At 35.5% G+C, this 22,740-nt stretch overlaps 2 protein-coding genes, 1 non-coding gene and 1 pseudogene across 3 annotated transcripts; 2 read left to right on the forward strand and 2 right to left on the reverse strand.

Moving 5' to 3' along the window:
- Positions 1-3,954: 3,954 nt before the first annotated feature.
- Positions 3,955-7,568, reverse strand: LOC112011724 (vacuolar iron transporter homolog 4). Its single transcript, XM_065771094.1, has one exon. It carries the CDS (start codon positions 4,999-5,001, stop codon positions 4,321-4,323), a length of 681 nt encoding a protein of 226 aa, XP_065627166.1. The 5' UTR covers positions 5,002-7,568; the 3' UTR covers positions 3,955-4,320.
- On the forward strand, positions 5,412-6,795 carry LOC112041181 (3-ketoacyl-CoA synthase 7-like; annotated as a pseudogene).
- Positions 7,569-8,745: 1,177 nt separating the features above from the next.
- LOC112011720 (uncharacterized) lies at positions 8,746-14,360 on the reverse strand. Its single transcript, XR_010628072.1, has 3 exons — positions 14,053-14,360; positions 10,912-11,188; positions 8,746-9,631 (listed from the first exon to the last, which is right to left on the reverse strand). It is a non-coding gene; the product is annotated as an uncharacterized LOC112011720 (transcript).
- A 926-nt stretch (positions 14,361-15,286) lies between these two features.
- On the forward strand, positions 15,287-19,159 carry LOC112011723 (RNA demethylase ALKBH9B). Its single transcript, XM_024044065.2, has 6 exons — positions 15,287-15,510; positions 15,671-16,060; positions 17,114-17,199; positions 17,302-17,612; positions 18,475-18,546; positions 18,712-19,159. The coding sequence occupies exons 1-6, from the start codon at positions 15,363-15,365 to the stop codon at positions 18,992-18,994; spliced, it is 1,290 nt and encodes a 429-aa protein (XP_023899833.1). The 5' UTR covers positions 15,287-15,362; the 3' UTR covers positions 18,995-19,159.
- The last annotated feature ends 3,581 nt before the right edge of the window (positions 19,160-22,740 follow it).

The following is a 22,740-nucleotide window of genomic DNA, read 5'->3' on the forward strand; positions in this document are numbered from 1 at the left end:
TAGCTCTCTAGATCTCAACCCTGCCTTGAAGGTCGTCAGTTGCACCTTATCGTCCGCATCATCCACCTCTAGTGTCTCGCGAGTAAAGAGTTTCACGTATGACCTCAGGGTTTCCTTTTCTCCCTGCCTGATGGTAAGTAAGTGGTCCGCGGTTCTCTTAGGACGTTGTCCTCCAATGAAGTGACGCAAGAAGGCATTGCTCAACTGCTCGAAATTGTCAACGGACAATGTTGGTAGCTTTGTGAACCATTCCCTTGCAGCTCCTTTGAGGGTGGTTGGGAAGGAGCGACACAGTATTTCGTCTGGGGGCTGCTGAAGCCCTAAAGTCGTCTTAAAGGTGTTCAAATGATCCTGAGGGTCCTTCAGCCCATCGAATGGTTCAAGCTAGGGCAACCGAAATTTTGACGGGACTGGACAATCAAGGACCGCTGGGGTGAACGGCGAATCTGTTGCCCTAACCATTCGATCTGTTTTCTCCTTGATGGCGTTTCTAAGTTCGTCCATCTCTCTCCTCATCTCTTGCAGAAGATCCGAGTTATGCTCGGTTGGAGTATCGGGCCTTTGATGGTCATTTCTTCTGTGGCTATCCCCCTCGTCATCTCGGTTCCCTTTAGACCGATTCTCCTCCTACTGAAGCCGTAGCTTCATCTCCTGATTTTGCCTGGTCGGTTCTTCAACGGTGGCTGCGAGAGCCTGAACTTGTTGAGCTAAAGCTGCAGAATCTGGATTAGCCTCCATGTGAAACTACTTTTTCTAGGTTGAGCACGAAAAAATCATCCCCACAGACAGCGCCAAACTGATGAAGTATGAATTCGTCAGTCAATGTATGTAGACAGAAATGATCTTTGGCCTCTTGCAAAGATGTTTTCTCGAGGACGGTCACCGGTGTGGTGCCTGCCACAACGTCTCTGATGCCAAAGTCAGTGTCGAAAATTACTTAAGAGTAAGCAATTTAAGGTACCGAAATCAAATAGTATCAATCTCAATATGTTCATACCTTTTCTTTGGGCGTGTGAGGGCTTTATATATGTTGTTGTAGTCTCTAGCCGTTGGGTAATTATGGTGGTTCTTAATATCCCTCTAGGTAACGTTTTCTGGCCTCATCATGTGGCTTTAATTTTGTCCCAACGGTCTGTTCAACTGGTTTTGTAACCCTCCCTGACGTTTATTGATGGCATTGAATGAAATGTTTAGAGTCGTCAGTGAAGTGAATGCTCGTCATTGAAGGCTTGTCTCGTCGGTCCAGATTACCTCTTACATGATCTACTTCGTCAGTCCCATCACCAACGGTCAACCACCGTGGGGCTGGGAGAGGATCAAGGGAACATCATGGGGAAGGGTCGCCAGGCGCCCATGCGTCTGCTCCTCTCTTGTCGCCGGCACCATCCGCACCGGCTCGGGGGTTGTTGGCAGCCTTAAAACAAGCTTGCCTCAGCCCCCTTCCCTTAAGTTAGTTTTAAAACAGGCCTGTCTGGACCTCTGTTTGTAGAATTAGTTTTAAAACAAGCCTGTCTGAGCCTCTGTTTGTATTTTATATTTCCTTTTCATTTAATAAAATATTTCGATGTTTCTTCTCTTTTCCTTTGAATTTTCTACTTTTTTGTAGTGGTTTTTTTTTTTTTTTTTTTTTGGTGGCGCATCGTTGTTAACCTTCCGTAAACTAGCTACTTAGGAACAATTGTCCGTTGCGCCTGCTAGTGCACAAATTCTTCCCGCAGACGGCGCCAATTGTAAGGACGCATTTTGGAAAGGCACTCGAAAATAAAAAGTAGAATGATCCAATAAGCTTAAACAATACATTTTTAGAGAATGGGTTCAAAAACTAGGCCCTAAGAGGTGGACAACACCTAACACAGGATTCACAACCATTGAAGGCCGAGGCATCCAAGTTACCCCTTAAGGTAGCTCCTCGGCGTTGATCCGAGGAGCTTCCCCATTCCTCCTTTCTCCTTTTCTTCTTCCCCCCCCCCCCCCTCTGATGTTCTATTGGTTCCTCTTATATAGTCATTTTCCTCTCCTCTCTTTCTTCCACCTGTTGATCATCCATGCGCTTTCCTTCTAACCGCCCGTCCATCAACTGTATTATCAGTACTCAAGTGATTTGCAGTGACCAAGGTTACCCAGTCCAAGAATCACATCTCCATTATTGTGGCCAGAGGATTAGGTGAGCGCATTTAGTGTGGAGGTGACAACCTGTCCTGGGCTTGTCCCTCCCCCCCCCCCCCCCCACTAGGCGTTAGTCTCGGTCCGCCGAGGACAGGTTATCCTCGGCGAGGATCACTGCAACTCAGGCCTTCATACATCGTCCTCGGATAATCCTTCTTCCTTGGCGTGAGCCCTGGGCCGGATGTAAAGTGGGCCGTGGCCACCAGGCCCTCAGACCCCACAAAACCTATTACTTGATTGCATTGACAAATATTTAATTATTTTCATTAACTTAAGTGCATCAATTATTTTTAATTATTGATTATGTGTTATTTATTTTTTTTCCCCTTTTGTTGGATTTTGTTTCAATTATTTTAAAAGCAACTTAATTTAATCAAGAATGTCATACTTCAAATCAATTGTTTCTCATATAAATCTTTAAATAATGAAATTAAAATTTCATTTTATTTAAGTAATTAATAAACCACTTAAAATAATTAATATAACAAAATAAATATATTTATCCTAATAATACTCTTTTTAATTATATAGATACTACATTGTTGGTTCTATATATAAATATATATTACATGTCACTAAAAGGAGTTATGAATTTTTTTTTTTTTTTAATTAGAATAGGAGTTTGGAAATCTGAATGATTAGATTAATTTAAGTGAATTCAAAAATATTTATATTTTATTGTTTTTATTTCAATTGTTGTCAAATCAACTAAACATGACAAAAAAATGTTATATTCTAAATCTATTATTATTGTTGTTATTGTTAATGCACAATTAAATAATTAATATATGCATTTCCAAACATTTTTAATCATTCTTTTCTTTCCTCAGTCAAAGATGATATCTTCATTATTTTCCTTTTGGAATTAGAAGAATTTTTTATATTTGGATTTTTAGGTAGTTTTCGCCTATCAAAAAGAAATAAATAAATAAGAGCAGTAAGTTTTCAAATTTGTATATTGTTACCTAGAGGCTAGAAACTCATTCCTGATGGGTGGCAGGCAGGGTACATTTTATTGACAACAAAAGAATAGCCAATGAACTATCGTAACCTTTCATTACATTCTTTAATTAAGAAAAACCTTCATTACATTCTAAAGTGCCAATGCCACACAGAAACTCATAACACAGTAATTTTTGACCTGAAAGCCTGAATGCCAGCGGCAACAAAAGTGTGGATTGTTAAACTTAGGGACATAACTAAATGTTTTGTACATGCAAACTTTGTGATCCAACAAATTAGGTTGCATTTGTTTCAACCCAAATAAATAAAGAAGTTTCCTTTCCCTATGGAATACAATCATCAAGAATAAAGAAAGATAGGCATTTGGAGGATCATATAGAAAGCATAATTTGATTAGCACAATATCTCAGATTTTAAAAATTATTTGAAGATAAACAAAGAGAGTATTTAAATTAATCCTATCCAACTCACATGTTTGTCACGCTCCTTGAAACCAGGATTTCTGATTTTTCTGTTATTATAACCACCTAAAGATTGGTCACTTCACCCTAGCTTGGAATCAAAATTTCCAAAGCTAATTCATCAATACATATATCCAAAGCTTACGAAGCTCCCCCCAAAAATAAAAGGGGTTCTACTTCTTTGGTATTTATTCAATCTGTTATTTTTAGATATTAAAAATTACAGAGGTTAAGCAATTAGCAATCCGCTTCATGATGCTAGGAATCAATTTTTCATCTTATAATATTATCAAGCTTTGAACTGTATGAAGTTATGCTTGTTTAGCCATTTAATTTTTGAGAGAGAGAGTTGTTGCAGAGCAAATTAATCAAGTTGATATCTTCCTTTCAAACAACCGATTATTATTCATTTCCATTTACAAACTTTTATTTTCTCCAAAGGGTGAGCCACACATAAGAGGGTAGCTCTTCCTCTATCCAAAGAACCACAACCAAAAGGGTGAAGGTGGAATAAAGCCATCTGGTGCTTAGTAAAGTCTTAAGAGACATCACTAGTTACATTAGCTCAATTGACACCTTCACTTCCATTTAGAAAACTCTTGGACCATGACATATGACACATTAAAAACTGAACACAAGCATACTCAAGGAAGGTCGAACAAAAAAGTGGAGGTAGCCAAAGGAAAACAAGTTTACAATTGACAAAAGGACAAAAGTCAAAACCCAGAAATCACATTTGCAGTCCATTGGAGCCAATTAATTTGGTCAGCCCAAAGGTGATTGCCATTGCCACCCAGCCTCCAACAAGAACCCTAATGCTAGACTTCACCTTTGGAGTCTTCCCTAACACTGCTCCTACAATTCCAAAAACAACCAGGGCCAAGCTAGCCACTAAACTTAGGACACCCAGTCTTACTTTATGTGGCTTTATAAATGCAGCTGCCAATAATGGCAGTACTGCACCTATTGAAAATGCAAGGGCTGATGCAAAAGCAGCTTGATAAGGATTTGAGATGGTCTCCCTCTCACCCTCTTCTTCATTCTCTCCACCAACTTTCATTGAGTACTCTCTCTTTATTTGTTCCACTTCTATGTCCCTCTGGGTGTACACAGACACAAACTCCCCAATTGCCATACTGCAAGCCCCTGCAAATAAACCTGCAAAACCAGCAAGGAGCATGGGTTTAATGTCTTCTTTAACGGACCCAACACCCATCATTAACGAAGCAACAGAAACAAGCCCATCATTTGCTCCCAATACAGCAGCTCGAAGCCACTGTGCCCTTTGAAAGTAGTCAACATTGTCACCTTCTTCAATCTTCTGGCTATGTTTTGAGTCCATAATATCATTTGCATAAATAGGAATTTCTAAGCTGTTATTTGAGGGTTGGTTGTGAGTTGCAGCAGCCATGATGAGGAGTATAAGGCAAATTGGCAATTATGATCAGAAAGGAAGAATATGAGGAAAGGGTGTGTTGATTACTTGTGGTGAACACATGCCTCTTGTGGTTGGTATTTATAGAGGGAAACTCTAACTGGAGTTAGTTTAAAATGGACAATCGGACAAGAGAGTGTGGAAGACACACATGCCCCAGATCGAAGGTTTTACAAACAAAAAAATCTTAAAATATCTTTTGGTGCATGCTTGCATTCCAAAACTTCTCTCTTGATTGCTTCATAATATGAATAAACACTAAACCATTCATAAACACGTGTGCACACGTGAACACATAGCTAACAGTTGCATTTTTTAACTTTATTCTTGCTTGCTTGTTTGTATATAACCAAAAGCATCAAATTAAACTCCTAGCAATCTTATCCAGGAATTTGACAATGGAGACTGTCTTGCTTAGATATTTATCTTGTACAAACCTATCTATTGTTACAGAATTCCCAATATCCCTCATCCATCTATTAGCTATAACTGCTTTAATCATTGCAATTATCTGTCTTACTTTCAAATCTAATTCTGTTTACCTTGTTGATTTTTCCTGTTATCTACCTCCCGATAGTTTGCAAGTTCCAAATGCTAATTTTATTGAACACTGTGAAGCATCTAATATCTTTGACCAAGAAAGTATCAATTTCCAAGTGAAAATATTGGAAAGATCAGGTATTGGATTTGAGACTTGCATGCCTATTGCAGTGCATGAGATCCCACCAAATTCTTCTTTTTACAAAGCTCAAGAGGAAACTGAAATGGTTGTCCACAATAGTCAAAGACCTTCTTTCCAAGCATAACATAAATCCTAAAAGCATTGACATTCTTGTATCCAACTGTAGCCTTTTCTGCCCTACACCATCCCTTACATCTATGATCATAAACAAGTTTGGATTCAGAAGCAATGTAAAGAGTGTCAGCCTCAGTGTAATGGATTGCAGTGCTGGAATGTTATCAATTAGTCTGTTTAAAGATCTTCTAAAAGTTCACAAAAATTCAGTAGCTTTAGTTCTCAGCATGGAAGTTGTAACTCCCAATGGTTATAACGGTAAAGTTAAGTCCATGCATATGGCCAACATTTTGTTTCGAATGGGTGGAGCAGCTATTTTACTTTCTAATAGAAAGCAAGACAAGCACAAGGCTAAGTACAAACTTCAGAACCTTGTGAGAACACGCTTGGGGTCTGATGACCAAGCTTACCAGTCTGTTCACCAACAACCTGACGAAGCTGGGAAAGTTGGAGTGTCTCTATCACAAGAACTTCTACATGTGGCAGCAAAAGCATTAAGGACAAACATATCAGAATTAAGCCCACTTGTCTTGCCATACTCCGAGCAACTCCAGCATGGATGGTCAGTGATTAAGCAAAAAATATGGTTTTTAGCTGGCCAGAAGGGAACTTATGTGCCGAGTTTCAAAAAGGCTTTCGAGCATTTCTGTACACATGCTGGTGGAAAGGCAGTAATTGATGCCATAGAGGACAATCTCAGGCTACACAAGGAAGATGCAGAAGCATCAAGAATGACATTATATAGGTTTGGCAAAACCTCATCTTCATCACTTTGGTATGGGCTGAGCTATCTGGAGGCAAAAGGAAGAGTGAAGAAGGGAGATCGTGTTTGGAAAATTGCCTTTGGAAGTGGCTTCATGTGTAACAGTGCAGTTTGGAAATGCATAACAAATCTTGACCCAAATTTAAGAAATTCATGGTCAGACAGAATCCATTTGTATCCTGTTGAGATCCCAGAGGTGTGTGACCATTGACTATCACCACAGATGCTATGAAGATCTCTTTATGGATTTTGATGAATTAACATTCAGACCACAGATATTATTCAATGTGAAATTAGTAGTTAACAGGGAATGATGGACTTACTATCAAATCATTTATAGAGAGTCCAAACACTAATACAATATACACGCATCAATTTCAGACACATTAAAGCAAGTTTTATCTAATTGCCTTCGTCAATAACACCAAGGAAGACCGTTTTTAAGATACACACTTTAATTTTTTTGATAAGTAAGATACACAAAGGTTATTGTCCAGGACAAATGAGTTTTAATTAGTTATAGAATCAATTCTATCTTTTTGTTTTATAAAACTCATGTACCTAGGGCAATTCATTCTTATTCCTTGAGCTATCCTCCTACAAGGGGCTCTCTCTCCCTCTCTCTCTCTCTCTCTCTCTCTCTCTCTCAATATACATATTGGTAAGTTACACATGCAACAGATGGATCTTGAACCCATGACCTCAGCCTCCTACAACTCAAAACATAGTCTTCAAACAGTTAAAAAAATTTCCCCAAGCTGAGCATATACCTGGAAAAGTCAGGGGAAAGATGAGCCTGCTGAAACAACTGGTCTTTCCTGGATGCTACCTTAACTGTTGTTGGCTCACCTTAGCTTTCGATGTTTAGGATTGATGGGCTTTCCGTGCCAGATCTCGCTTGCTAACAACAATTAAAGCTAGTTAGGAACAGCTAGAAGTAGGTTGACTATCTTCCAACCACTTTGGTACTTTGCATATATAGCTTTTTTTCTGGATCCCCCCTGCTTGCAGAAATGAACAACAGCAACATACATCTTCTCCATAGTCTATGCCACCTTCCTAAATCCATTCCGCAAGCTCTAAACTCCACTATATAATCTGTACTCTAAACCCACTATATCTGCCAACAAAACGCTTCAGAAATTAATGCCACCAGCCCACCATATTTTCCAAATTAAAGCCACATCCCACACTCCCATTCAATAAAAAAAGCAATCCAACCTTGCCTTTCAACCACCCACCTCCAGTCATGATGGTCAAACCATCCATGACTTTGCTCAATTTTAGTTCCAAGATACAACTCAGCATTGACCAAAAGATAAATGAATTTAAGTACATATATATGGTTGAGCATAGGGGAGTTATCTACAATTACACACTCCCCAAGTGCTTTAAACTTGGGAATAACAGTAGCAAGCCAGCTATAATTGTCATAAGAAGAAGACAGAGAAGTGATAAAAACAGTCCCTAAGAATGCCACCACTACTGACATATTCAATACTACCAGATTTTAATTCATTCAATTTCTTGGGGAAATTATAGTTTATCACCCTAAATTATACCCCTATTTACATTTTGCACCCTAAACTTTTCGAATGCACGTTTAACACCCTAAATTATGACCTTTGTTACACTTTGCACCCCGACATCAAATTAGACGGAAAGGCATGACACCATATGAAACCCAATTGCCCTCTTTTCAATTCCTTCAAAATAAAGGTGAAACTAAATTTTACCACCCTAAGCTATACTTCCAATTACACTAAGCACCATAAATTTTGGATTTCCATCCAAGTTAACAACAAACTTAATGTTAGGGTGTAAAGTGTAACAAAAGTCGCAGTTTAGGGTGCAAAACATGCATTCAAAAAGTTTAGGGTGCAAAGTGTAATTTAGAGTATAGTTTAGAGTGGTAAAGTGTAATTTCGCATAATTTGTTAAGTACATTGAAAAAAATCCAATCTGTTTATGGACTATAGTCTTTGGCTCACAGTGCAATGGATCTATAGTTGTACAAATGTTATATTAACTTATTTAGAGTTTTCACTGGGTTGACAAGACATCAAAAGTCATGCATGGGCAGCTGATCAAATTCTAGCCTATACAGCAGTCTCACTTGGTAATAAGAACTTCTCAGCGGCTATAAGAAATTTTGCCATCATTACGACATCAAATTCTCGAAATACATTACAATAATCAAAGCTGTAGTTCTCAGATCTTGTCATATGCATTAAAGGTAAATAATCAGGTTCATTCAACCCTGTACATAGGTGGTAAACTAAAACCTAACAATCTTCTCAAAAAAAAAAAAAAAACACAAAACACAAAACAAAAACCTAACAAATTTATTTGGGATTCACTACACCCATCAGCTGACACAAAAATGTGACACAGATATGTTATGTTAAAAGCGCACATCTTTTTTTAATAAATAAAAAAAGATTCTTGAAGTTTCAGAATTAGGAAAGAGTATGCCTGAAAAACTTCATATCACCTGTGGGCTAATATGTAAAGGCATGTTTATCAGTTTATTTGATATATGCAACTCTTCTAACATAAGTATTCCCATTTCATGGGATTTAAATTAGAGTTTTTGTGAACCTTTAAAATTTGCTACTAATACCAAGCCATCTCAAAGCATACTAATACCAAGACATCAAACAACCTCAACATTTAAAAAAGCATGAATATACTACTTTTAGAAAACCCTAGTCTTTATTGGCAAATTAAACATGAAAACAAACCTTATTTGGTACTAACTCTGCAGATTTCATATCTTGAACCAACTCGTCAGCCTTTCTATAGTTTCCACTAATCGAGTAAGAATTGAGCAAAGAACTATAGTGAAACACGTTTGGTGAATGACCTTCATCTTTCATCCAGTTAAAATAGCTTTCTGCTTCTTCCAATTTAGTATTTGAAGCACAAACAGCTAGAAGTGTCCCATAAATTACATTGTCCATGTGCAGCCCATTATGTTGAAGCTCCCGAACCAGCTCTAATGCCTTAGAATAACCATATTTAATTTTGATGCAACCTGCAAGCAGCTAAGAATGAAGAAGGACAATGGTGAAGTGATGTAGGATTTTTAGAAATTCAACACTAAATAAGGATTTTTTTTTTTTTTTGGGAGACCTTGAAGGGTTCTTTGACTAGGTTTTGATGTTTAAGGGTTTAGATAAGGTTAGGTAAAATAAATAATAATAATATAAAATAAAAATGGATTTTGACTGAATTTGATTGCTGCTTGGTGTCAAAATAGTGAATAAAACAAGAAATAAAGATAGATAAACCCTAAGCAATCACACCTTTAAAGCTTAAAATAAGCTGCTGGAATTTCCTTAAATTCAATCTCTACATCTCTATTGTTTACTACATAAAAGCCTTTGTATAGTCTATTTCTAATCACTTTCCTAGAAAGACTAAGAATACAAAATAACATTTTCCAAGAAAGATTAGGAGTACTAATAACAAAGACAAGTAATTAAGAACTTTAAACCAAATAGAAAAGGACTCAAAACATAGAATACTAGCAAAGGATAATTACCATGAAACATCTTTGATTTGTCCAAAGATTATGGTGCTGTTTAGACATCACAATAATGACAAACAAGAAAGTTCCATTGTGTTGACATAACATTTGAGATGAGAATATTTTTCTCAGTGATGCAACTATCTGAGCAAAATCATAAATTCTAATAGTTTTAACTCCAGAGAAATAAAGTAGCATGCAAATTGAAACTTGACATATGAAGTTTCATATTTGCATAGACACATACTCATAAATGCATCCTCCATTCATGTCAGTTTATCTATATTGCAAACACACAAAATCCATGTGATTTTTTCTTAATTAATAAGTTTAAAGATTCTAGGTGTGACCTCATTTTCAAACCGTCATCTTTGAGCATGCTGCTTTAAAACCTTAGCAAGGTTATAAACACAAACTCAAAGAATCTACACATGGTGATCAAAGCTAGACATAGGTCATGGTTCTACTATCTACATGTGTGTGTGTTCACATTCATGTAACCATCTGAGTGGATATATTTTTAACTGGTAAATGAAAGGACAGTAGTAGAAACAAACTATTCACTTGATTTTCTAAACATTTCAATTCTCAGTACAAACAAGTGATAACATGGGGGAAAAAAAAAAAAAAAAAAGGAGTTCTGAAAGCTGTTTGATATGGATAAGTGTCCTATATAGTAGCGTATTATCATCATGTAACTGACTGTGGCAGCAACTTCAGGTTATGTGAACAACATTCGAACACAGATGCTAGGAGAAAAATTGGAAATACATAATATAAATTGAAATATCATACCGTGCTATATGTAACAACATCTAGCATTAAACCATCCTGCTTCATCTGATGAAGCATTGTAATGCTGCTATTAAACTTGCAATTCCAAACTGCCATTCCTAACCAGACAACTAAGAACAGGATTGCATATGAACACATTGTTTTTTGCTGATTCATCTTTAATGCCATTGTATATCTCCATTGCCTTTACAGGATTTATGTTCTTTCTCATGAACTCCATATAACTGCTATAAGACGAAGCATTTATTTGCCCATTTTGTTGCATTCATTCAAAGAGCTGCAATAATGCAAACTTGACTTAACAATTATCAACAATTATAAGAAGGGGAAATTAAACAACATTGTTAATTAGGTTCATTGTTCAGAGAGGATGGGTAAAGAGGGCAAAACTATAACCACAGACAGAGGGCAATTAAACAGTCTTTTTGAATGACAAGAAGACACCTAAGTGACAATAATGCATATGAAAAATATTTTATTTTATTTTTTGTAAAAGTCTTACGAAGGCATTTTCTCTATATTTTCAGTTATAATGATCCCTACTAATTAGATTTAGATTTGCTGACATTCTTTCAATATTTTGTTCATGACAAAATAAAATTTCTTGATACATACCATGCCATTCCATGATCTATCAAAAGTAAAATTGAATTATCCATTCAACTACAGAGAAGCAATATATGAATTTAGTTTATGCACTCATAAGATCAGTGAGCAATTTCCATTTTGTCAGTCATCCTATTTTCTGCGCCTTGGCATGTGGGAATTCCAAATGTATATATACACCCCCTTGTTTCTGATTTGTTTTAATAATATCTTATGTAAGCACTGACAGCCCTCTTGGAAGAACACCTAAAAATTTTATACCAAGTTCATGACACAGAAATTAGACAAAAGAGAAAGGGAAACACACCATCAGATATCATAATGATGGATACTTATTACTTAAAGAAGTCAATTATATGAGAGCTCTGAATTCCAATTCCCCAAAGAGTCGTGAAAGAGGGGAGTCTGTCCAATTTTCCTTTCCATCCAGATCTACCTTTGTGTGTTTCATTTCCCTCCTTTCTATCCCTTTTTTTCTGCCCTACCTTTTCCATCCTCGCATATTCCATCTTTACTAAGTTTATGGGTATAACAATAAATTAGTAGTACAAACCAAATGGTTTTCCTTAGTGAAAAGCCAAATGTGCCCTTATCACTGATCTAATATCAGTTTCTATTTTAGTTTACTCAGCTTTTGCTGCAATCACTTTGCTATGAGTACACCTATTTGTCAAATAACAAATGTTATTCATTCATCTGCAAATTTTGCCCAATCTTACTATTTCTATGTCTTCCCTTCTTTACACATTTGTATCATTGGAGGATGGCAAATGCCTCCCAAGCGATATGGCATAACCCCATCATTTCTAGCAGCCACCATAACACTAGGAAAGCCATTAACGAGTAAAGAAATTATACTTGTTATGGGTTAACATGCTAATGCAACTGATTTCACACCACCTAGGGTCATGGCCCCATGGTTTCAGTCTTGGGGTAGGTCCAAAGTTTGAAACTTCAGGGGTGACAGTTTGACTCTAGTTTAGCTAAAGGTCTATAGCCTTCCACTGCTTAAAATCAGTGGCACTGAGATCAGGCTATACTCAACACCTAAGGGAGCACCTGTGGCCTCCGCTCTATGTCCTCAGGAATTCATTCCACAGTGAGTGGAAACCTACTATGGTCAAGCCCAAGTAGGGTCACCATGGTTGGTCCCCCCAAATGATTTCACAAATTTTAGAATGAAACCAAAAGAGTTCAAAATATTTTTTCTTTCTAACCCAAAAATTGGCCTTAGATGATAAAGTATACTTTTAGGGATTGTATGGCCTTGACCCTAAAGTTTTAATACCACGAGAGAGAGTTGCATACCAAAAGTGAATCGTATATCGCCTCATGGAGCTGAAGAGGGTAGTGAAGAAAATTGTATTTGTTGTCGAAGAGTGAGGTACCAATATCATTTGGTAATATATTCCAATGCCAAAATGAATTGAATGCCTTAGTGAAGCAACCATATACAATTTCAAAGATCACAGGCAGCTTAGTGTTGACTAGTTATAAAAAAGACATCTGGATGTATCTTTATTGGATAATTTTATACACACAAAAAAATAAATAAATAAAATTTCAGGTCAATTTTATTTTAGGCTCATATCATAAAATGTGCTGAGTTTGAAAACATCAAATATATTCTTTTAAAGCAGCTGCCGAAAAAAGGAGTAAATAATGGATCTACATACGGATGACCCTTTTAAAAGGAACCAGACACACACACAGATGGCAAGAAATAAAATAAAACTAAATAACAAACATCAACGAGACATCCATGCAATAAGTTGTGAATATATATTCCAAGTCTATGACTCTACAAATGAAACAGGCAGGCTTAACAATTCAAAAAACCAATAATTGGCTTGCAAAAACATTTTCAACAGCTTCCTAATTGAAGCACCTGAGAAAGATCCTGCCTTCTGCTTAGAGTTCCAAAATTTCGTAACACAGCATTCAAGTCTTGCACTTTCAACATCCCTCCTAATCTGCCCTGATTTATATTCTACAAGTTATATATCTATTACACTGAACAGATTTTTTTCCCAGTAAAAATATCATTTCAATATTTGAGTAATTTAGTTAACACAAAGTCACCAAACAGGTAAACTATTTCAGGCAACATCATCAAATAGCAATGCAGACAATTCTAGATGTCGATTCATTTCAAACTTAAGAGGCATTTAGCAACGTCTACCAATCACTTTTTTTCCCAAACCCCACAAAAGAATGAGCTTTTTGCACCGGTAAAACCCTTTTTTTTTAAGTGAAGTAGACATTTTTATATACCAATAGACATATAATGCAATCTAAAATGAACCCAACAATCCAATCTGGGCAGTAATTACAACCAAAAAAAAAGTTACAAGAAATTTCAAATACTAATGCATATCCATAGAATGCATATAAGAAACACCTTATATTGGCATTAGTAAAAATACCCAGATGATATGTCGCTTGATAACTTGAGAAAAATTGGACCCCAAAAAAAAAAAAAAAAAAAAAAAAAAAAAGAGATAAAAGAAAGAAGAATTAAAAAGGATAAAGTACCTTGCAAGAGCAGAGTCGAAATGAGATTGAGAGGAGGATGAGGAAAGTTGAAGAATGGCAGATTGCCTTTCCAAGTAAGACTTGGAGTGGCGTCTCTTATTAACACTAACTGTGCTGTTTTGGTGGCTTCTTTACCAACAACATTATTTTTTGTTTGGAATTGGGAGAATGATATTGCTTAAGCAGAAGGAATTATAGGAAAAGAAGGCATGGCTAAGGGGAGGAAGAGGGTATGCTGCTTAAGCTCAAACCCAGTGCCCAGCATCGTCTCTTTTGCTTTTGGTTTTCTTCTTTTCTTTTTTCTTTTTCTAGTAAGTTTTAAAATTTATAAATATCAAAATATATATTAATAAAATTAAAAATTTAAAAAAATTTTAAAATAAAAAAAAAAAAAAGGCCAAAATGGAAAATGCCCGTAATTAGCAAAACATTTAAGGGAATGTTTCAGTTTTTTTATTTTATTTTATTTTATTTTTGGAAAGGGGAATGTTTCAGTTTTGAAACTTGAGTTTTGTGTAAAACTCGGTTTCATATGACCGAGTCTCGTGTGAATTTTGTCACACTGAATGCCGTTGATGTGGTGTTCCCCATAAAAAAAATAAAATAAAATAAAACAATGTTGAACTCAATATTTACAAAGTTGAGTTACTACCCTCCTAAAATCTTTTTAAACTAATGGAACTCCATACTTTAAATATTGAGGTCCACATGGCTTTTCTTAGTGGGGAGCGCCATCTCAACAACATTCATCATGGCAAAATTCACACAAAACTTAATCATATGAAAATCAGTTTTATACATAGGGGATATTATACATATATTTAAACAATAGTTTTCAATATTTAAACATCAAAATGTATATTTTTACATCATTTTTTTATTCACATGTATTTCTATAGCACTTACATAACAATATTAGAAATCTCTAACCAAACAACTCATAAATTCCAAACAGGAACTTCCCCTAAATATTGAAAACATGAAAAATTGCTATATTTTTTGCCAAATAGGGGCATTTTTCCTTTTTTGGCCAAAAAAAAAAACATCACCTGATTTGGTACGAAAGCCTAAGCAAAGGTGAAAGTGAAACAACAGAGAAGCCTCCCCTCTCAAGTTCTGAACTTAGGAGACTAGGAGTTAATAAAAGTCAACAAAACAAAAAAGTAAACATAAACGTAGTAACATACTACCAGTAGTAAAAAATAAAATAAAAACCAAATCTTGGGTTATATAAATCGTTTCCAGGTTATTTATTTTTCTCCCTCTAAAAACAAAAAGAAAAAGTCTGTAGTTAACGAGTGACTTGGGCGATGACCGGAGAGTTGACTCGTTGGGAGTCCGACGGAGAGAGCTTGTTGAAGAGCTTAGAACGCGACGAGATTTTTGAGTATTTATCTGAAGGCTTTTGCCGTCAGTGCAAGTCTCTTCTCCAAACTCGTATTCACTCCCTCGTCAACCGTAAGAATTATCTCTTTCTTTTTCTTTTTCTTTTCTTTGATTCATAACTACTGCTCGTTTACTGGTTATAGCGTACCAACTGGGCTTTGATTTCTTTTTTTATTTTTATGATTTAACCCAAAAAAACTTTAAAAAATTTTCTTCTTTGATTTTGATGCAGAAAGAGTGCGTGAGCGTGAAATAAGACCCAAGTCAAATAATGGTGACATTGAAGGTTCAAGATTTTTATATAGGCAAAGGCAAGAGACTCGTTTTACTCAAATGCCTGACTCTTCTTCATGGAGAAAAGGATCCAACTCTCACTCTCAGTCATTAAACAATTCATCTTCTGATGGACGTGACAGTGAGGAGGAGCAAAATGAGCATATCAGAGTATCACAAGTTGTGAGGGAAAAGGAGCTTGTTTATTTTGAGCGGATAAATGGGAAACCAACAAATGTGCTTCAAGGCCTAGAGCTTCATACCGGGGTTTTTAATGCCGAGGAACAGAGGAAGATTGTCGAATGCGTCTATGATTTCCAAACTATGGGCCAAAGGGGACAGCTAAGAGGTAAGAGTCTTACAAATATAGGCTTTGCAGTTTCAGGATGATATCATTTGTATCCTGAAATCTAGGAAGCACATAGCGTCATATCAACTGTTTTATGTTATAATTTTTCAGAAATTATTTGTCTAACTATGTTGTAGTTGTGTCCGTACCCATATTGGTGTCCGTGCTTCCTAGGCTATAATAGGTCTTTTAAGTTTTAACTAGGATTTAAGATTATCATATCTCCTTTTCTAAAAGGAGAAGAGACAAGCCTATTCTTTTCCTATACATTACTTAGATAAGACTTCAGAATATTCTTTTGCATTGTTTCTGTAAGAAAAGCATTCATGATAATTCTTTAACAAAAAATTAAGTTACTAGTTTATCCATCATGTTCCATTCATTAGTATTAAAGAAAGATGTTTTGTTAGTCCAAATTTGCCAGATAGCACAATTTTAGCAAAATTTTAGGAGAAACACATCATAACAAAGTTATTTAGTTATGTAGCACATTTCTAGAACTCGGATGTAACAAATTTTTAGAACTTGAGTTTGACAAACTTAAGTTCCAAGCAACTCGCATGGCGTGCCAAGCAGTAGAGCCCATATTGCTTGGAACTCAAGTTTCCCAAACTTGAGTTTGAGTTGGAACTTGAGTTTGTCAAACTCAAGTTCCAAAAATGTGCTACATAACTAAATAACTTTGTCAGGTTAAAATTGTGCTATTTGGCAATTTTGGCTGTTTTGTTGAGAGCACCTTGTTTTGATGTGTGAATGAGAAAAAAAAGGACGGAGTGCAGGTTGTGGGGCCTTCTCTTGCTGTTTATGTTATATAGCTAACATAGACTGTTACTTCCCTATGTAGATTAATTTGTTCTCTTTCTAAGAATGTATCAATTAACTCCAGCAAGTGCTAATATTATTAGTCATAGTGTCAGAAAAAGTAGAAGTATTAAATAATGAAATGATCTGTTACATTCAATATTATTCTGCCACTTTCTTAGAATTCACTATAAAGAAAATCAGATGGTTCAAGCTTATCTCATTTATTTTCTCAATTGGGATACTTTATAGAGCGTACCTATTCAGAACCAAGAAAGTGGATGCGTGGTAAGGGGCGTGTCACTATTCAATTTGGTTGTTGTTACAATTACGCAGTGGTAATTTCCAAACCTTATATGTGTGTACTTTTTTGTTTTGTTATTATTTAGTCTGTAATTAACCATAATCAAACTTGCCGTATTATTTTTGCTGCCTTACAGGATAAAAATGGGAACCCTCCAGGCATAGTAAGAGATGAAGAAGTGGATCCCCTACCATTCTTGTTTAAGAAAATGATCAAAAGAATGGTTAGGTGGCATGTTTTACCTCCATCATGCATACCTAACAGTTGTATCGTAAATATTTATGAAGAAGGAGATTGCATTCCACCTCACATTGACCATCATGACTTCGTCCGACCATTTTGCACAGTTTCATTTTTGACTGAATGCAATATACTTTTTGGCTCAAATCTGAAGATTTTGAGTCCAGGGGAGTTTTGGGGACCTGTCTCTATACCTTTGCCTGTAGGGTATGTTTGTGTTCTCCTCTTTCCAAACAAAATATTTTCTTGCTTTCTTGGTGTTTGTCAAGGATATTTGGTCTCTTCTCTTTCTCTTTACAAAGATATATAAATATAAATATATTCATGAAATATGTATGCTAGTGTTTCTTGGAATGTAGTATTTATTAGTTTTGATTGAATCTGTTAACAATTTCTTAAATTAATGATTGCCCGTTGGAGTGCATTTACCTTCTTTCATAAATGCAAAACTGTTTGACACAATATCTAATTATGATCTTGTAAAGTCTCAAAACTGAGAAGTATATGATCATATAGTCTTCTAGCCAGACAGTAAAATAATAATAAATTTGTGGGAGTTATAAAAAAATAAGGCTCATCCAGGGGCATTAGCTGCGGGTCGATCATGAATAAGGTTACCTCCATTGGCTGGAGAAGATGATTCGGCCAGATACAAATGAACAAGAAATCGACCTCGATAAGATGTAGGATAGAAGGTATTAGGATGGAACCGAATCGAGCCTACAGGGAAGTTTCCATGGATATTAAAACGAGTAATTCATTGCATGTGTCATAATACTTATATGATTTTTAAAGATGATATATTCCAGTCTTCTAATTATCACTGCAAATGTTTTCATTAATATGCTGTATAATTTAATTCATTCTGCAGATTGATTAACTTTTTCTAGAGGGCCAAATGATAGAATGTAGATGCTGAATTTTGACTAATATGTTGTGCAAATGAGTTCATCATGGAAATAGTTCCATATTTTTTTAGGGGAAATTGAAATAGGAATTTAGTTGTTGGATATTTGCTAATTTCAATTTTGTATCTTGCTTCTAACGTATTTGGTTTTTCATTTTGCAGATCAGTGTTGGTTCTGAATGGTAATGGAGCTGATATTGCTAAACACTGTGTTCCAGCTGTCCCAGCAAAAAGGTATCCTTTCTTTTTTGGTTAGAAAAGGATCATATTATAAAAACTACCCCACAGGAGGGCAGGTATCGATTACAAAAGAGCTGTCATAAGCTGTTACAGCAGAGTTACAAAAAGTATAAATGTTATATTTTCATAATCATTTCTTTTGTTATTTGGATTTTGCAGGATTTCCATAACATTTAGGAAAATGGATGATAGCAAAATGCCATACAGATTTTTGTTGGACCCTGAATTGGATGGGATTAATCCTCTTGACTATTCATTGGCAAATCACCAGAAAGTGCACTACAATGACAAATCTACCCGTCGTGAATATGAACCTGTGAGAACAAGGAGCAACAACTCCTTTGTCATTGAGAAAGATGATTTTCCTCCACTTGGCAGCTCTAGAGCTGCCATGAATGGATTGAGAGTCAGCAAAGACAGATCAAGGCAACGAAAATTTTGAAAGCTAGTAGTTACTTGATCAGATTTGTTGTTGTATCAGGAAGAGTGCAATTTGTTTGGTTCAAGTTATATATTTTTTATGTGGCCATGTAACATTCTAAGATACTTGAATTTTGATACATTTTTTAGAACCCAATAATACTAAATGCATATCTATTTTTATCCACCATCGGCAGTCTTCTAAATGATTTTATAGTATAAAAGAGAAACTTTTTCTTTTTGTTGGTAATACTAATATATCCATATGATTGGCTTTTTGCTACAAATGTATTTATGGTCAGTTGCAGTTTTACATTGGGCTTTAGTTCTATATGTTCTATAGTAATGAGCTTTTGGCAGTGATCCACTCGATTTAGATTCAAGTGTTCTCGGTTGAGATTTTAGTGTTCCTGAGGGGCCTAAACACTCCTCTCCCTTTAATCCTCTCTCTCTAATAATTAATCCTTAGCAAAACAATCTGGTATTTCTTGTCAATTTATTTGTTTACCATCCACTGCACAGGGCAGCCATCTGTGGTAGGCTACTACAAGTAATTTCGCCTGGCACAACTCTATTCCCTGATTATGAACATGTAATCAAAGTTCTTGGGTCGTTTTGTTGGCACTTGTGTATATAGTTATTTTGTCCCCAAAAGAAATTTTAAAAAATTAAAAAGGTAAAAGTATTAAATTAGCAATAAGTCTTTAGAGTTTAGAGTCACCAATTCTCACAAAATATTTCACAATTGTTAAGATTGCAATTTGTGAATTCTAGATGATAAACTAATGTTAATGATATTTGACTCAAATAAGAACCAATAAAAACATGTCAACTCAAAGAAAGAAAAAAATGTATCATGTGCATCACCCTTGAATTAGTCGGTGATTTTTGTGAAATAAATGCATTCTAAGAACAATTCTTGAAATGGATTACCATTCATTTTCTCCTTAAATAGCAATTTAATGAACCCAAAATTGCAATTCAGCATAGCACTTATTCTCATACAGTTTCTGATATATGGAAAGCCATCCAATATGGGAAAGGATTCTTAATACATTGTATGAGATGATAGATTGGGGATAGGACACAAATATTTGGACTGATACTCGGGTATCAAGCGGACCATTGAGGAACCAAATGATAGGACCTTTACTTGGGGAGGAAGAAAACCGAAAGATGGATTCAGTTTACATGGCTGGTAGGTGGCAATTTAATCTTTTACGTTTTCAAATTCCTTTTGTCTTTCAGGAACATATAATCGGACTGCCTATATCCTTTCTATATGCATCACATGATCAATTAATTTGGCCTACTTACAAACAAGAAAGCAAGCCATAGCTTATATAAATATGATGGCATTACATGAGATAATCATAAATAGAGCTGACCACTGCACACTATTGGCGTGATGGTTACTACACAAGTATAAGTACGTGCTTGTGATATGTGGGAGGTGTAATGATCAGGATTTAAGTCTCTAAGAGTAAACTTCACACATATATACTTAGATTAAACCAAAATAGAATAGGACTGAATTTGGAAAATTCCTTATATGTACAAAAGACAAATATTCCTTTGGAAATGACTTTGCATGCAATAAGGGTTGTATGTGGGCCAAAGATTTTTGGATAGCTCTACCTGGACAAAGAGCCCACAATTTCTTCCAGTTACCCCTGGGCTCTAGCTAACTGGTTGAAAGAAATCCCACTCCACACCAACCGGAAACTCATAATTTTAACCCCTTGGAATATTATTTTTGCTTGTGGGGTGGTGTGGCAACTTTGGCTATCACACAACAAGAGAATTTTTAACCCACCATCTGCCATCCGTAATCAAATGTTGCACAGATTACCCTTCAACTATCTTCAGAATTTTGTTCTACTCATTCATCCTCGCAAATCTAGCATTCCCAAATGCATCTTAAACATCTCTTGGCAACCTCTTGTTGATCCTTTTGTTACTCTAAATACTGATAGAAGTCCCTTTGACACTAACTACAGGTGTTTAATGGACATACTTGATATAATATGCTAATTAAATATTAAATAAATTTGTTTCTCAAAAAAAAATATTAAATAAATTTTCCCCTTGTCACCACCAAAAAAAAAAAAAAAAGGGTCTACCCCGTCCATTGCAGAAATGAGACGATCTGGCCTAAATTCTTATTGTTTTGTAGCTATTTATAAAAGTCGTTCTAAAAAAAATCAAAAAGTTGTTTTTAAAATTCAAAACAAAGAATTGATTTTAGCTGCTTTAAAATATAAAATAATAAAGCGTTTTGACTCATTGTTTTCTACTCTCTTTCTTTCCTCTCCAAAACATCACAAAAGGAAACATTTAGGGTCCATTTGGCTAGGGCAAAAAAGTAGGTATAAAAAATGAAGAATTGATGGAAAAGTGAGTACATAGAAAAGATTTTAGTTTTCTCTCATGGTTTTTGATTGGGAGTAATGAAAAAATGATGTGATAGATACTCTTTTGTTTGATTGAGAAGAAAAATGATAGGATAAAAAATGTAGATTATAGAAATTTACCTTATGCTCCTAGTACTATGAAAAATTGTTAATAGTTTATAAGGTTGAAAAAAACTGAGCCTAATGTAGGGTGAAAAAAGAAGAAAACCAACGTTAAATAGGGAAGAGAGGGTAGATAGATAATTTCTCATCAAACCCATACACTCTCTCTTCCATTTTCTCCCCGAATTGAAAAGAAAATCATCACCCCAAATGGTATGTCTAAAAAAAATCTCATGGGTTCCACCATTTTCACTCTCCTCTTCCTTTCCCAACCAAAAGCACTTTTTTTTTCTCATATTTTCTCTTGAGAATAAATTGGGTTAAGAGCTGGCGTAAAACATGTAAAATGTGTGTTTTACACCAGCCAATCTTAACCCGCCACGTCAGCAAAACAACTTATTTTCAATCAACTCAAAATAAAAAACTATAACCCAAAAATTGGATTTGGAGGGTCAGGATCCACAACCAAACGTACACATGGGGTCATTCCTGGATCAACTTAGATTAACAAAGCATCATTAGATTGAGCCATGTCTGGAACTGCCATGTCAAAGGCATGATTTTGAAGCCTGTAAGCAAGCTGATAGTGGAGTGTAGCGGCAAATGTGTCTTGTACTTAAGACACTCTTGTAATCTGGACTAAACATGTAACAAGACAAGAGTTTTTGTGAATGGGTTTGACTAGAAGGCCGAAAGAGAAGAAATTTTTGAGGAAGACTATTTCAAGAAGAAGGAAGGCAAATCACCCTCTAGCCACATATGAAAACTATATGGTGGATAAGACTCTGATGAAAATAAGTTATTTTGCTAATGTGGCAGGTCAGGATTGGCTGGCGTAAAACACACCATTTATGTCAGCTCCTAACTCAATTTATTCTCTTTTCTTTTCTCTCTCTCTCTCTCTCTCTCTTTTTCAACCAACCAGGCCCTTAATCTATAGGGGCTTTTTTTTTTTTCTTTTGAGGCAATAATCACGGGTTTCAAATGTAATTAATAAAATAAAATTTTTTTAATAAATAATGAATCAGAAACTTTATTTTTATTTTTTGAGAATGAAGAATCAGATACTTTGATTAGGAAACAGAGTCAGCGTTACCTTTTTAGTCGAGGAGATGTCAAAATATGCCATCCCTTGAACATAGAGACCATGAGAATTTCGAAAAAAAAAAAAATCAATATCATATTTCTGGTATACAATTCCGACTCATCTTTGATTCTCTTTGAAATTAAAAGAATAAAGAATAAAGAATAA

The sequence above is a fragment of the Quercus suber genome, unplaced genomic scaffold (assembly GCF_002906115.3).
Source record: "Quercus suber isolate HL8 unplaced genomic scaffold, Cork oak 2.0 scaffold_39, whole genome shotgun sequence".
Classification (NCBI taxonomy): domain Eukaryota; kingdom Viridiplantae; phylum Streptophyta; class Magnoliopsida; order Fagales; family Fagaceae; genus Quercus; species Quercus suber.

What these genes read in the sequence shown, in the direction of transcription:
- LOC112011724 (XM_065771094.1), bottom strand. Translation starts at nt 5,001, where the DNA reads ATGGCTGCTGCAACTCACAACCAACCCTCAAATAACAGCTTAGAAATT.
- LOC112011723 (XM_024044065.2), top strand. Translation starts at nt 15,363, where the DNA reads ATGACCGGAGAGTTGACTCGTTGGGAGTCCGACGGAGAGAGCTTGTTG. An exon ending in GTTGTTACAATTACGCAGTG is followed by an intron (nt 17,200 to 17,301) that starts GTAATTTCCAAA and finishes GCTGCCTTACAG; the next exon opens with GATAAAAATGGGAACCCTCC. An exon ending in CCAGCTGTCCCAGCAAAAAG is followed by an intron (nt 18,547 to 18,711) that starts GTATCCTTTCTT and finishes TGGATTTTGCAG; the next exon opens with GATTTCCATAACATTTAGGA.